This window comes from Taudactylus pleione, unplaced genomic scaffold (assembly GCF_031769625.1).
Source record: "Taudactylus pleione unplaced genomic scaffold, aTauple2 ptg000330l, whole genome shotgun sequence".
Lineage (NCBI taxonomy): Eukaryota > Metazoa > Chordata > Amphibia > Anura > Myobatrachidae > Taudactylus > Taudactylus pleione.
This window is the reverse complement of record NW_028284731.1, coordinates 4163066-4179395: the sequence shown is the minus strand read 5'-3', so window position 1 is coordinate 4179395 and position 16330 is coordinate 4163066. Positions and strand designations below refer to the sequence as shown.

General features: G+C 47.6%; 1 protein-coding gene across 2 annotated transcripts in view; it reads left to right on the top strand.

The window, feature by feature from the left end:
• The window catches only part of ASCC2 (activating signal cointegrator 1 complex subunit 2), a 73396-nt gene that overhangs the window by 17228 nt on the left and 39838 nt on the right, over positions 1–16330 (top strand). For both annotated transcript variants that reach the window (XM_088443538.1, XM_088443537.1), the window contains exons 8-11: positions 80–192; positions 8116–8190; positions 15496–15603; positions 15685–15753. In XM_088443538.1, coding sequence (XP_088299664.1) covers positions 80–192; positions 8116–8190; positions 15496–15603; positions 15685–15753 — 365 coding nt within the window. The remainder of the gene's footprint in view (positions 1–79; positions 193–8115; positions 8191–15495; positions 15604–15684; positions 15754–16330) is intronic.

The window sequence follows — 16330 nt, the reverse complement described above, 5'->3', positions numbered from 1 at the left end:
TCACAGACCCAGTTCATTATAGAAAATATTCCCTGTAGCTGCCTTTACATTTTGTTGTTTGTCCTTTACATCTGCACAGGAGCTGCAGGATGCAGTGCTTTATCTCTGCGACACATCTAGCACAATTTGGGCCTTCCTTGAGATTTTTCCAGTTGCTTCTCGCACGCTACAGAAACATAACTTCCTCAGCAGGTATGTCAGTACGTGATCGGGCAGCCTGCGCCTTGCTCTATTTATGTTGTGAGAATGTCAGTAAATTTTGTCTTCTATTTGACAGCAAACTCTTAAGATTGTTTTTAAATTTAATAGTAATATTAATTTTATATGTAAAAAATATTTTATATCAAGACAGAACTTCAGAATTTTATATGTACCTTGGCTGTCTAGTTGCGTACAAGTTCTTGTTTTACATCAAGCTGGGAGAAACTGTGGCTCTCAAGGGGCGGAATTCAATTCTTTCCAGCCCCTATCGCGCCCGACGGAGCTATTCTATACATGCTCCTGTCGGGCACGATCAGCTGCCAAGCGCTACATTTCAGCTCGCAGCCCCTGGGGGATGAGAGCTGAAATGTGCGAAAAGTGACATGTTTGGGCGCCCAAACATCACTTTTCGCGATCGCGCCCAGCATTTTGGTCGGGTTTAGCTGCTTTACGCGGCTAAACCTGACCTCTATGGGCGCGATCAGCGTGAAAAGCTGGCACAATTGAATAGCGGCCCGCGATCTCCTGTCACTTTAGACGGGAGATACGCGCCGCGAAATCAATTGAATTCCGCCCAAGGTGTGAAACTACAAGCCCCAGTATGCTTTGTCAAATAGCTGATCACCAATAGCTGGGACTTGTATTTTAACAACACCTAAAAAGCCATGGTGTGGGATATGTTAGGCAGCAAGTGAACAGTCAGTTTTTGAAGTGGATTTGTTGGAGGAAGAAAAATGGGCAAGCGTAAGGATCGGTTAATTTCGACAATGAGTGAAGCTTGGAATATGCCTGGTAAAAGGTTTCAAATTCCAAAATGGTTCAGTTCCTTTTATCTGCTCCCAGCTACTGATTGTACTAAATGGGAATTTCCCCCAATGGTGGATTCGCGTGTAACAAGTCTGGTTAAAAATGCCACCTTGCCCATTCATACTGCTACCTCCTTGAAGGAGACCACAGAGAGACTTATAGAAGTTTGTCATAAATTTATATACTCTCTTACAGGAGCTATTACTCGTCCTGCTAGGGGTGAGAGTTGGGCAGAGGCCCTAGAAGAGGCTTTTCCCTCTGATGCTTCAAGGGAACAGCTGTCCTACATATCTCACATTAGAGATGCAGCCTCCTACTTAGGTGAAGCAGCTATGGATACGGCTCTCGTGGCCTCCAGGATATCTGCCACTTTGGTAGTGGCCCGCCGTATTCTTTGGCTATGTTCCTGGAAAGCAGTTTCAGAATCAAAATGGGCTCTAGAGTCTCTGTCTTTTGCAGGAGACTTCCTATTGGATAAAATTGTGACTACTTTAGCGACTAACAAGACGGGGTTCCTGCCCTCTGCATATAATATAAAGCCGCAGACATCATCCTTTCTGTCCTTTCACACTCAAGGCAAAGCCAAGGGTCAGTCCTTTCCATGGCAACAGACATCAGCCAAGGCCTCCGCGCCTAGGGCCAAACAAGTCTGGGCTACTAGACGTCCACCTGCCAAGTCTGAGGACAAGCCTGCAGCCTGACGGAGAGGGCCTCTCCCTGGGGGCTTCCAGGGTGGGAGGCCGACTTCTTCAGTTCGCCCAAGTTTGGCATCATACCAGGTCAGATGCCTGGGTAAGAGAAGTGGTCTCCCACAGATACAGCCTCTCCTTTCTGAGGTGATTCCCCCCCCCCAACAGTTCTTTTGCAAAGCAACTCCATCGACTCAACCAAGGCCCTACAGCTCCAAAAAGCCATTCTGTCTTTACTGAAATCAGGAGTAATAATTCTCGTCCCCTTCTCACGACGGGACAAGGGTTTTTATTCTACCCTTTTCTTAGTTCAGAAGCCCAATGGGTCTCATCGGTCGATCCTCCATCTCAAGTCTCTAAACAAGTTTATCAGGGTGCCCAGGTTTCGTATAGAAATCCTTCGTTCTATTATCCTAGCCATGGAGCGTGAAGATTTTATGGTATCCCTAGACAGTCTTCCCTGACACCCTCTCAAAAGATGGTACATTTGGGAGCCCTCCTGGACTCTCAAGGTCAGAGAATCTTCCTAACGGCAGACAAGATTACAGCACAGACTACTTCACAATCACAGAGAGACACCTTGGGATCAATGGTGTCTACCTTCAAAATGGTGAAGTTCACCCAGTTTCACTCCAGGCTCCTCCAACACCTGATCCTCTCCAGGTGGAACGGGCTACCCCATCTGCACAAATCTCAGAAGATGAGCCTCCCCCCAGAGGTTCGCCTGTCCCTAGCCTGGTGGCTACAGACTTCCCATTTGAACCAGGGTCGTCCCTTTTGGATCCCGGACTGGGCTCTCCTCACCACAGATGCAAGCCTCCAAGGGTGGGAGCAGTAACCAGCCAGCACTCACTCCAGGGCCAATGGTCCACAGTCGAGGCAGTGTTGCCAATCAACATCCTGGAACTTTCTGCCATCTGCAGAGCTCTCAACTTGGCTTACAATATTCTGAAAAACAGGCCAGTACAAGTACAGTCCGACAATGCGCCACGGCTGTGGCACTCAGCCAGTCAGCAATGACAGAAATGTCCCGCATTCTCACCTGGGCCGAACGCAATCTCCCAGCCATCTCTGCAGTGTTCATCCTGGGGATTCTCAATTGGGAGGCGGATTTCCTCAGCCGTTACGACGTGCATGCAGGAGAATGGTCTCTGCATCCAGAAGTCTTTCAGCTTCTAGTGGACAAATGGGGTTTTCTGGAGGTGGATCTCATGGCCTCCAGACACAACAACAACCTTCCAATTTATGGAGCCAGAACAAAGGACCCCGACGTGGCCTTCATAGACGCATTGTCGGTGAAATGGAACTTCCATTTAGAGTATATCTCTTCCCTCCAATATCCCTGCTTCCTCGAGTGCTTCAAAAGTTCAGATAGGAGGGAGGCACAGTCACGTTAATAGCTCTGGCCTGGCCCAGACATCACTGGTACTCCGATCTTTAAAGGCTCTCTATAGACATTCCTCTTCAGCTTCCTCTACGAGTAGACCTGTTGTCTCGGGGTCCATGTCTACATCCGGACCTAGCCCGTCTGTCTTTAACGGCTTGGGTCTTGAGACATCCCTCCTGACAGCTAAGGGTTTTCCCAGCTCTCTGTTCCAGACCATGCTAAAAGCACGTAAACCAGCCTCAGCCAGGATTTGAAACAGAATATGGCTTACATATATCTAATGGTGTGCTCCAAAAAACTATGATCCTCAGGTATTTAAGGTTTCTAGAAAACCTTGCCTTTCTTCAAGCTGGATTGGATCTAGGCCTCCGCCTAGCATCTCTGAAAGTGCAGGTCTCTGATTTTGTCTATATGATTTCAGTGCAGAGTTGCTCCTATACCGGATGGTCACACCTTCCTGCAGGGTGTTCTACGAATACAACCTCCCTTTGTCCCTCCTGTGGCTGCATGGGATTTGTCAGAGGTGCTCCAAGCACTTCAGGAACCTTCATTCGAACCCCTAGAATGGCTCACTGCGAAGACTCTTTCTTCTAGCTATAGCATCTGCCCGTTTGGTATCGGGCTTCCTTCCCAAGGTGGTTTCTCGCTTCCACCTGAATGAGGAAATTGTGTTTCCGGCCTTTCAATCGCCAGACCTCTTGGCAGGTGAGGCCCCTTTGGATGTGGTCCATGCTGTAAATATCTACATGGACCGTACTGCTTCCATCCGGAAATCAGACTCCAAATTTGTCTTATATGGATTCCACAAGAAGAGATGGCCAGCTAACAAACAGACTCTGGCCAGATGGATTCGCATGACGATCTCCCAGGCTTAAACACAGACTGGCCTTCCTGTGCCAACTACGGTCTCTGCTCTTTCTACTCGCTCTGTGGGTCCCTCGTGGGCAGCCCGGCGTGGCGCCTCAGCTGAACAGCTATGCAAGTCGGCCACCTGGTTTTATGCCTTTGATACTTTTGCCCTTCGGGCGTAGGGTTCTCCTATCAGCTCAGGAGCGTTCCCGCCCTTGAACAACTGCTTTGGGACATCCCCAATGTCTCCCTGTGGAGCCCTATGGACCATGCAGAAGAAAAGGAGAGTTATGGTAAAACTTACCTTAGTTAACTCTTTCTTTGAAGTCCTGACGTTCCTAGCTTCTATGGCTTTTTCTCCTGGTCACTTTCCTTCTCTGTGTGAGAGTATGATTCTTCAGTGTACCAGTCTTCTTTCTCTCCTATCCTGCACCTGCCTTGGGCTTGTTAACAAAACTGAAGTCCCCTCAGGCTGTGGGCGGGGTATAGGGGGAATGACCGGAGCATCCAGGGATTGAAAAGCCTTGCTGTTGATGTCTGGTCCCCCAGGTCCCACCAACACCCCAATGTCTCCCTGTGGACCCTGTAGACTTAGAAGAAAGAGCGTTAACCAAGGTAATTTTTACCATAACTCTCCATATATACATACACTCACTACCAGTGAAAAGTTTGGACACACCTTCTCATTCGATGGTTTTTGTTTATTTAAAATATTTTCAACATAGTAGATTAATAATGAAGACATCAAAACTGTGAAAGAACATATATGGAATTATGTTGTAAACAAGAAAGTGTTAAACAAATCAAAATATGTTTTATATTTTAGATTCTTCAAAGTAGCCCCCTTTTGCTTGGACACTCTTGGCATTCTCTCAATCAGCTTCATGAGGTAGTCTCCTGGAATAGTTTTCCAATAGTCTTGAAGGAGTTTCCAGAGGTGCTGAGCACTTGTTGGCTGCTTTTCCTTCACTCTGCGGTCCAACTCATCCCAGACCAGCTCAATTGGGTTTAGGTCGGGTGATTGTGGAGGCCAGGTCATCTGATGCAGCACTCCATCACTTACCTTCTTGGTCAAGTAGCCCATACATAGCCTGGAGGTGTGCTTGAGGTCATTGTCTTGTTGAAAAAAAAATGATGGTCCTAGTAAGCGCAAACCAGGTGGGTTGGCATGGCCGCTGCAGAATGCTGCGGTAGCCATGCTGGTTAAGTGTGCCTTGAATTTTGAATAAATCACCAACAGTGTCACCAGCAAAGCAGCCCCACACCATCACACCTCCATGCTTCACAGTGGGAACCACACATGCAGAAACCATTCGCTCCCCTTCTTTGCGTCTCACAAAGACACAGCGGTTGGAACCAAAAATCTAAAATTTGGACTCATCAGACCAAAGTACAGATTTCCACCGGTCTAATGTCCATTCCTTGTGTTTCTTGGCCCAAACAATTCTCCTTTTCTTGTTGTTCATCCTCAGTATTGTCTTCTTCGCAGCAATACAACCATGAAGACCTGATTCACAAAGTCTCCTCTGAACAGTTGATGTTGAGATTTGTCTGCTATTTGAACTCAATGAAGACTTTATGTGGTCTAATTTGATGTGCTGTTAAGTAGCCGTTTCTGAGGCTGGTAACTCTAATGAACTTATCCTATGCAGCAGAGGTGTCTTGGTTTTCCTTTCCTGGGGCGGTCCTCATGAGAGCCAGTTTCATCATAGCGTTCGATGTTTTTGCAACTGCACTTGAGGATACATTCAAAGTTCTTGACATTTTCCGTATCGACTGACCTTCATGTCTTAAAGTAATGATGGACTGTCGTTTCTCTTTACTGAGTTGAGTGGTTGGTGCCATAATGTGTATTACAACAGTAGTCAAATAGTGGTGTTCACTGTGTACTAACCCTACCTCTGCACAACACAACTGATGGTCTCAAACACATTAAGAATGCAAGTAATTCCACAGATTGGCTCTTGACAAGGCACACCTGTTAATTCAAAACCATTCCAGGAGACTACCTCATGAAGCTGATTGAGAGAATGCCAAGAGTGTGCAAAGCTGTCATCCAAGCAAAAGGGGGCTCCTTTGAAAAATATATAACATAGTTTGATTTATTTGTTTAACATCTTTTTTGTTTACAACATAATTCCATATGTGTTCTATCATAGCTTGTGAATATGTGTGTGTGTGTATGTATATATATATATGTATGTTTTATTTATATTTATATATATATATATATATATATATATATAATACATACATACAGTCAGGTCCATAAATATTGGGACATTGACAGAATTTTCAGATTTTGGCCTCTTTTCACCACCACAATGGTTTTGAATTGAAACAAACAAGATGTGCTTTAACTGCAGACTTTCAGATTTAATTTGAGGGTAATTACATCCAAATCGGGTGAACGGTGTAGGAAGTACAACAGTTTCAATATGTGCCTCCCACTTTTTAAGGGGCCAAAAGTAATAGGACTATCAACTCAAAAGCTATTTCATGGACAGGTGTGGGCTATTCCCTCATTATTTCATTATCAATTAAGCAGGTAAAAGGTCTGGAGTTGATTCTCGGTGTGACATTTGCATTTGGAATCAGTTGCTGTCAACTCTCAATATGAGATCCAAAGAGCTGTCACTATCAGTGAAGCAAGCCATCATTAGGCTGAAAAATCAAAACAAACCCATCAGAGAGATAGAAAAAACATTAGGTGTGGCCAAATCAACTGTTTGGAACATTCTTAAAAAGAAAGAACGCATCGGAGAGCTCAGCAACACCAAAAGACCCGGAAGACCACGGAAAACAACTGTGGTGGATGACAAAAGAATTATTTCCCTGGTGAAGAAAAACCCCTTCACAACAGTTGGCCAAATCAAGAACACTCTCCATGAGGTAGATGTATATGTGTCAAAGTCAACAATCAAGAGCAGACTTCACAAGAGTGAATATAGAGGGTTCACCCCAAGATGCAAACCATTGGTGAGCCACAAAAACAGGAAGACCAGATTAGAGTTTGCCAAACAACATTTAAAAAAAAGCCATAACAGTTCTGGAACAACATCCTATGGACAAATGAGACAAAGATCAATTTGTACCAGAGTGATGGGAAGAGAAGAGTATGGAGAAGGAAAGGAACTGCTCATGATCCAAAACATACCACCTCATCAGTGAAGCATGGTGGTGGTAGTGTCATGGCGTGGGCATGTATGGCTGCCTATGGAACTGGTTCCGTTGTATTTATAGATGATGTGACTGCTGACAAAAGCAGCAGAATGAATTCTGAAGTGTTTCGGGCAATATTATATGCTCATATTCAGTCAAATGCTTCAGAACTCATTGGACGGCGCTTCACAGTGCAGATGGACAATGACCCGAAGCATACTGCAAAAGCAACCAAAGAGTTTTTTAAGGCTAAAAAGTGGAATGTTATGCAATGGCCAAGTCAATCCCCTGACCTGAATCCAATTGAGCATGCATTTCACTTGATGAAGACAAAACTGAAGGGAAAATGCCCCAAGAACAAGCAGGAACTGAAGACATTTGCAGTAGAGGCCTGGCAGAGCATCACCAGGGATGAAACCCAGCGTCTGGTGATGTCTATGCATTCCAGACTTCAGGCTGTAATTGCCTGCAAAGGATTTGCAACAAAGTATTAAAAAGTGAAAGTTAGATTTAGGACTGTTTAGTGTGTCCCATTACTTTTGGCCCCTTAAAACGTGGGAGGCACATATAGAAACCGTTGTAATTCCTACACCATTCACCTGATTTGGATGTAATTACCCTCATATCAAATCTGAAAGTCTGCAGTTAAATCACATCTTGTTTGTTTCATTTCAAAGCCATTGTGGTGGTGAATAGAGGTCAAAATATGAAAATTCTGTCAATGTCCCAATATTTATGGACCTGACTGTGTGTATGTATGTGTGTGTATATATAATTTTATACACCCATTTCTAAATAATAGGAAAGTGAGGGAGGCAAGTGAGGTTTATTGCAATTTTCATCTCTGATGTAATTGCTTTATTTACAAATTGTATCCTGAACGTTTCATTTATTTGTAAATATGGTTTTTAATGAGTGCATTTCTGACCAATATTAATACTTGGTAATGAAAATGAAACATTTTGTTCTGGTAGGTTTTACTCTTATTCTATGATTTTTTTTTTTTTTTTTTTTTTTTAGAGTGAGCTCTTTCTATGAGCTGTTCTGCCCAGAGCTTGAATCTGCAATAATAAAACGGAAGTTTGAGGATAAAAGGTAAATATAATATCTTAATTGTACTCCAGCATTTATCGTCAACACATATTTTACTTCAGCTATTTCCCTAGCTAAATAATGATCTCTTTTTGATCAAAATCTTCAGAAGTGCAGTTGTCGTATTGTCATAATAACAATAAGGATGAAGGCTTTTACTAAACCAGAAAGAAATTTGAAATTCCCCCCCCCCCTGCATTCATTAACAACCTTGAAGCGCCCAGGCACGCATCCCCCCTGTATTCACTGCCAACACTCAAGCACCAGACACTCTCCCACCCCCACCCCACATTTACTACTAAGACCATAGCAGCACCCTGATTCACACCTTCAACCCCTGCATGCCTTAAAACCATAGCAACACCCACACACACACTCTCCCCCCTGCATTCACTGCTAGCACCCTAGCAGAACCCAAACTCACAGAAACTCAGACCTGCATTCACTACTAACACTTAGCAACACCCACACACACTCTCTCCCCTCCCTGCATTCACTACTAACAACCCAGAAGCATCTGGACACCCCCCCCACCCACCAGCATTCACTGTCAACACTACAGCAGCACCCAGACACACTCACCCCCTCCCACATTTATTACTTACACCTTAGCATCACCCTGCCATGCACCCTCCCCCATGCATTCACTAATTCCCTAGCACCACCCAGACACTCACTTTCCCCCTGCAATCGCTGCCAACACCGTAGCAGTACTCAAACATTCTCCTCTTCTTCATACACTGCCAACACCCCAGCAGCACCCACACACACTCCCCCCCCCACCCCCCTACAATCACTACTGACAGCCTAGCAGCACCCAGACACACACACACTCCCCTCCTGCATTCACTGCCAACAACCCAGCAGCAGCACCCAGACACAAACTCCTCCCCCGATTAACTACCAACACCCCTGCACACAAACACTACCTGATCAGAGTCTTCCGTTCTTGTTATTTGTTGCCAACAGCAGAGGCAGCAGGTCCCGCATGTGTGAGGGGTAGGAACCAAGGGGGGCATGCACTCCAGCTCCTGCCCCTTGTATGTACATTAATACAGTATCCTTACTGAAGATTTGTTGCCAAGCCTGGGTCCGGACTCAAGGGTGGAGGCCCTGGAAAAGGGAGGACCATGGCACATGGTCCCTGGGCTCCATGCTTATTCTTGCTCTGCGGTGCATAAACAGATCCTAGAGAAATGGAGGAGGTCAGTGTGCTCTCTTCAGGGCTGATGCCCGGAGGTGACCGCCTTTCATGGTCTCCTTTATTTCCGCCCCTGCACCATACTAACAACTTGCTAAGTAGTCCTTGTACTGGCCATATGCATTTCTAAAGCAAGCATGTAACGATATTTACTGAAGAAACAAAATGTGTCCATTGGTCTTGTAGCTAAAAGTGTATACACATGCTTCATTTCTAGATAGAGCCTCTGCTTGCTTATCAAGACCAACCTCCGTACTAAATAAAATAATATCTAATGTCTCTCTTGCTTTTTCTACCCCAGGGTCCTTAGGGATCCACAAGGATACCTTGGGGTATAGGGCTCCAGCCATGGGCACCACATAGTTAAAGATCTCCATCCCAGGATGCATCGGGCCTCCTCCTATACCCCGCCACCAGGCCAAGGCACCTCAGTTTCAGTAGGTGCCCGGCCGGGAGCCGGGTCATCATAAAGGGGGGCTGTGTGTAACAGCCCCTGAAGATCTTCAAGAGCAGTAGCATAGGACAGTCCAGCGGACGTCAATGCTACCGCTCCGACACCCCTGCCGGCGCCGACCATCGGTAGTGATCCGGGGAAGTCGGCGGGCTCTTGGGGGTTCTAGCAAGCGGAACCCCCGGGGGCCGTGGACTGTGGCCAGATGTACGGGGGGCTGCACAAGGTAAGCAGCGGGCATCTGCGGTAGGCGCCCACTGTCTCACAGTCCGGCGTCCCCAGGGCTGGGGGCTCCCTGGGGAAGGCAGTATAGTGGAGCCAGGCGGATGCCTGCGCTCACCACTAGACCACCAGGGATATAGGGCTGGAGCGTTGCAGAACACGCTACAGCATCCCGGGGGGTTTATGGCCTGCCAGGGGAGGATGCCTTCCCTGTAGCGCACAGGAGGTCCCCTCCCCATCACTGTTCTCTGGCGCCTTACGTTGAGGTTTTTGCGGGCTGAGACAGTGATCCTCCCTTCATCCTCCGGCGGCCATTTTATGAGCAGTACGCTGGTGCGGGGTGCGGAGCGCGGAGCCTGGGTGCCCCTTACATATCGCTCCTCCAGTATAAGGTCAGCATATGTAGCGCTATCACTGCCAGGCTGTAGGTCTGTGTATGTGATAGTGCTTTTAGTGCAGGAATTCTGCATTGTATGTGACTTTATGCTAGCGCTGTGTGCCTGTTCTCCTGTCAGCCATTTTAGCTATCCCTATGTCTTCCTCCTTGACCAACCCTCTCAGTGCCAGTACTGTCAGGGTGGGAATCTGCCTCACAGTTTAAGTGTCATTACTGTGAGAGAAGTGTCATATACCACTATGTCCAGTGAGGACTCTGTTAGAGGAGCACCTCTCATATTTTCCTGCTCCAGATGTAAAGCAGGTGTGGGGGAGGGGGCGGTACTTCAGGATGGGTTATGTGCTGCATGCTTGGCCATTCCTGATCCCTCTGCTGTACCCAGTACCTCTCAGGAACCACCTTGGGCTTGTTTTGCGCAAGCCTTGACTGTCCTTGTAAATAGGTTGGCAGTCCCTCCTGCGTTTCCACAATTGGGGTTCGCACAGCAGGCGGTAGTCCCACCTCCAGTTATAGGGGTTCCAGGGCCGATAGTAATGACGCAGTGCCCCCCGCAACTGGTCCTTACTCCGGCAGACCCAGGTTTGTCTAATTCTGGGGTGCAGAACACTCAGCAGGATCAGTCTAGACCTGCTAAAAGACCATTATTGTCATATTCATCTGCACAGGATGATGAGGATGACGGGTCGTCTGATGAGGGCGAAATTCTAGATCTGTCGGACACTGACACTCCTCAAGCAGGGGCAGAGGCTAAGTCTAGTATTTACATTCCAGGTCTCATACGGGCAGTCCGTGCGGCTGTGATAATTACTGACAACATCCTACCTGCAGCGCCTACTCATGCTTATTTTAAGGAGGTTAGAGGAACTGCAGCAGTTTTTCCTCTATCTGGTCAGCTAGTTGATCACATGGAGGAGGCGTGGAAATCTCCGGGAAAAAGATTTCAATCTCACAAGCGCCTGGCCCGTGCATATCCCTTTGCGGAAGATTATTTCACTAAATGGGAGTCTCCTCCTCAGGTGGATTCTCATGTGACGCGCTTAGTAAAGAGCGCAACTTTGCCTATGCCATCTATGTCTTCTTTGACGGATGCTACAGACCCTAAGGTGGAGGTGTGCCTTAAGTCCATCTATTCCTTCGCTGGAGGAGCATCTAGACCAGCTATGGCTGTCTGCTGGGTGGCCCAGGCTATGGAAAGATGGGCGGACGCTTTGGAAGCATCATTTGCCAGCGAACAGGTGGTGTTAGTGGGTAACCTTCGGGATTCCGCTATGTACATTAACGAAGCAGCTTTGGATTTGAGCCTGCTTACTTCTACGATTTCCGCGGTGGCGGCTGTGGCTGTTCGACGCTCCTTGCGGTTACGTTCTTGGAGGGGGGACACTGAATCCAAGAAAGGCTTGGAATGCTTACACTACAATGGGCAGGTCCTGTTTGGGCCAGCTTTGGACAAGATAGTGGACACGCTGGCGGCTGCCAAATCTGCATGTCTACCTTCAGCCCCGACTCTGTCTGGGTCTAAAAATCTGTCTTTTCGGCCCTATCGCCCTCCGGGAAAACCTAAGGTTCAGTCCTTTCCGAGACCTTCAGGCCCCAAAAAGACCGCTAGGACCAAGAAACAAGCTTGGAGTAAGTACCAGACGTCCAGCTGCCAAGCTGGATGACAAACCCTCAGCCTGACGGGCTGGGCCTCCCCTTGGGGGACCCCAAGGTGGGAGGCCGACTTCTGCGATACGCCCAGTGTTGGTTCCAAACCACCACAGACACTTGGGTAAGGGAGGTGGTATCTCAGGAATATGCCTTCTCCTTCCACAGAAGGCCTCCTCATCAGTTCTTTGTAGCAGGCCGTCCTTCAGATCCAACGAAGGCTCTAGCGATCCAAGAGGCTGGGTGCTCTATGCTTCAGATGGGAGTAATAGAACCTGTTCCGTTATCCCTGAGGGGAACCGGATATTACTCCAACCTTTTTCTGGTTCCAAAGCCAAATGGATCATTCCAACCTATCCTCAACCTCAAATCACTGAACAGGTTTTTAAGGGTCCCTCGGTTCCGAATGGAGACTCAGCGTTCTATTGTTTTAGCTATGCAGCCTGGGGATTTTATGGTGTCCCTGGATATTCAGGATGATTACCTGCATATCCCCATTGCCAAGGTTAATCAGTGTTACCTCAGATTTGCAGTGTCGGACCTTCATTACCAGTTTAAATCTCTATCCTTTGGCCTCTCCACGGCTCCTCTGGTTTTCAGAAAAGTAATGGCGGCACACCTGCGGTTGCAGGGGGTTTGCCTGTTACCTTACTTGGACGACCTTCTGTTGTTGGCAGGGTCGCCACAGGTCATTTTCAGCCATCTACAACTGACGATATCAGTATTGCAGGCTCACGGCTGGATAGTGAACTGGAAGAAGTCCTCTCTAATTCCTTCTCAGAGAATGGTCCATCTCGGGGCATTGTTTGACTCTCAACAAGAGGATCTTCTTGACGGAAGAAAAGATAGCCCTGTTGCAGTCCAAGATACGCAAAGTTCTAAGTAATCGCCGAGTGTCTCTTCTCTCAGCGATGAAGTTACTGGGTTCCATGGTGTCAACGTTCGACATGGTGGAGTATGCCCTGTTCCATTCCAGGCTTCTGCAGATGTTGATCCTCTCCAGATGGGACAGAAATCCCCATCGAATTAAGACGCAGATGATCAGGCTCACTCCAGAAGTGCGCCTGTCTTTGACTTGGTGGTTACAAAAGTCCCATTTCAGCAGGGGACGTCCGTTTTGGATTTTGGATTGGGTTCTTCTAATAACGGATGCCTGCCTTCGGGGCTGGGGCACTATGACAGGCCCACATGTCTTCCAGGGCCGGTAGACGTCAGAGGAATCGGACCTGCCGATCAATATATTGGAAAATCGAGCAGTATTCAAGGCGTTGCAGCATGCAAGACCGTTCCTGCTGGGGAAACCTGTGCAGGTTCAGTCAGACAACTCCACCTAAATCGTCAGGGAGGAACTCTAAGCCAAGCGGTTCTAAGGGAGGTGTCCCGCATCCTGACTTGGGCAGAAGGCAATCTTCCGGTCCATTTCGGCAGTCTTCATTCCGGCTGTCCTCAACTGGGAAGCGGACTTCCTCAGCTGCTACGATGTACACCCGGGGGAATGGTCTCTTCACCAGGAGGTGTTCCAACTCCTGGTGGACAAGTGGGGTCTTCCCGAAATAGACTTCATGGCCTCCAGATACAACCGCAAGCTGTGGGCGTACGGATCCCGAACAAGAGATGCAGGAGCTCTCCTGGTGGACGCTCTGTCGGCACGATGGAACTTCCAATTCGCATACCTGTTTCCTCCATTCTCCCTGCTGCCTCGAGTAATTCGAAATTTCAGGCAGAAAGGAGGCAAGATCCTGCTCGTGGCCCCTGCGTGGCCCAGACGGAGTTGGTACTCGGATCTTCAGTGTCTGTACATCGACACTCCTTTGCTGTTACCTCAGAGGCCGGACCTGTTGTCTCAGGGTCCTTATCTCTACCCGGACCTGAGTCGGCTATCTTTGACGGCGTGGCTCCTGAGACTTCCCTCTTGAGGTCCAAGGGTTTCCCTAGAGCGATGGTGAATACCATGCTACGTGCTCGGAAGCCGGCTTCAGCTAGAATTTACCACAGGGTGTGGCATACCTATTTTGAGTGGTGTCGCCCTAAAGCGTATGATCCTCACGAGTTTCCGATATCAAGAGTGTTGGCTTTCCTACAGGCGGGCTTGGATTTAGGTCTACGCCTCGCCTCACTGAAGGTGCATGTTTCTGCCCTGTCGGTTTGGTTTCAACATAGGATTGCCTCGCAGCCTGATATCCGTACCTTTTATGCAGGGTGTCCTTCACATCCAGCCTCCCTATGTCCATCCGGTAGCTCCATGGGATCTGGCTGTGGTCCTGAAGGCACTCCAGGGTCCTCCATTTGAACCGTTGGGTTCCGTGGATTTGCAATGGCTTACGGCAAAGACAGTATTCCTTTTAACTATTGCTTCAGCCAGAAGGGTGTCGGATTTGGGGGCTCTTTCGTGTCGGCCACCATTTCTAATTTTTCATTCGGATAGGGCGGTACTTTATACCCATTCCGACTTCCTTCCTAAAGTAGTGTCTAACTTGCACATTAACGAGGAAATTGTGGTCCCAGCCTTTAATTCATCTGATCTCTCGGCTGGTGAGGCTTCTTTGGATGTGGTACGGGCTCTGCGAATTTATGTGGACCGTACCAGTTCTTTAAGAAAATCGGACTCTTTGTTTGTCCTATATGGATTTCATAAGAGGGATTGGCCTGCCAATAAACTTACTTTGGCACGCTGGATTTGCATGGCGATCTCTGAGGAATACACTCATGAGGGGCTTCCAGTGCCACCCTCTGTGAAAGCTCATTCTACAAGATCTGTGGGACCGTCGTGAGCAGCTGAACGTGGTGCATCAGCTGTACAGCTTTGTAAGGCGGCCACGTGGTCCTCTGTCCATACTTTTGTCAAGCATTACGCCTTTGACACATTTGCTTCTCAGGATGCTTCCTTCGGACGGTGGGTTCTCCTCTCGGCACAGGAGCGTCCCCTCCCTTGAGGGATACTGCTTTGGGACATCCCCAAGGTATCCCTGTGGATCCCTAAGGACCCTGAGGTAGAAAACAGGAGATATGGTAAGAACTTACCTTTGTTATTTCTGTTTCTACGAAGTCCTTAGGGTCCACAGGGCGCCCGCCCTGACGCCCTGTGCTTCTGTAGGGTGTTGTTCTGGTCACCAGTTTCTGTCTTCTTTTTCTATGAAATGTGAATCTTGTGTGTTCCAGACTTCCTTCTTCCTCTCTCCCGCCCTATGGCTTGATACTAAAACTGAGGTGCCTTGGCCTGGGGGCGGGGTATAGGAGGGGGCCCGGTGCAACCTGGGATGGAGATCTTTAACTATGTGGTGCCCATGGCTGGAGCCAAGCCCTATACCCCAAGGTATCCCTGTGGACCCTAAGGACTTCGTAAAAACAGAGATAACAAAGGTAAGTTCTTACCATATCTCCTGTTTTTTCTAGCATGCAGCATGATCTCTGGAGGAGGCTGTCTCATTCCAGGAAGAAGTTATTAGAAATCTCTCACATTATTATTAGTAATACATGTCTTCAACCCATCCTGGAGCACAGGTAATTGTACTGTGTCATGACACAACCTTCCTGTATGTCACCGGTGTGGCCCAAGATGCCTGAGTGTCTTTTGTTTTACAGAGCAGACAATGTACAACCCTTTGTGGAGGAATTCCTGCAAATATTAACAAATCTTCTTACAGAGAGGAGGTAAGACTGACTTAATTTTATAAACTAAGCTGCCGGTGAACCATAAGGAGGATACCCTCCATCGTTTTGTTATGTTCTGTTTATTAGGCAGATAGAGCTGTATCGTACCTGCAGGGTACGGTCTTTCTCCTTGGACATTTCACAGTTTTATTACAAAGGCAGGACCTGAGTAAGGGTTCCGGAAGCCCTAGACTAATACACTAGTAGCGCTCCCTGCAATGCTACTAAACATAGACCATAGTGTGTGTGTGCATGCCAGGAAATCTACTGATCTAATGCTAGGAACACTATAGATAATTGCATGCAGCTCTTCAGATTGCCCATATGGCGATGTAGAACAGTGTACATAAACTAAAGGTTTTAGCAGTCGGACACATCACCACAGCTATCTGGTAATCACTTAAAAAATTTCCCCTCAAAACTGCCTCTAGATGACCAGATAACGAACACGTTTTTTAACTAAGCTGTGTGGTTGCCGCCAGCATGGGATGAGTTAGGTCTTCATTTTATTTCCTGGCTGCTAAATGCGTGGCACCCACCTAACCTGCAGTATAATTAGCATAATGGTTGACCAGGC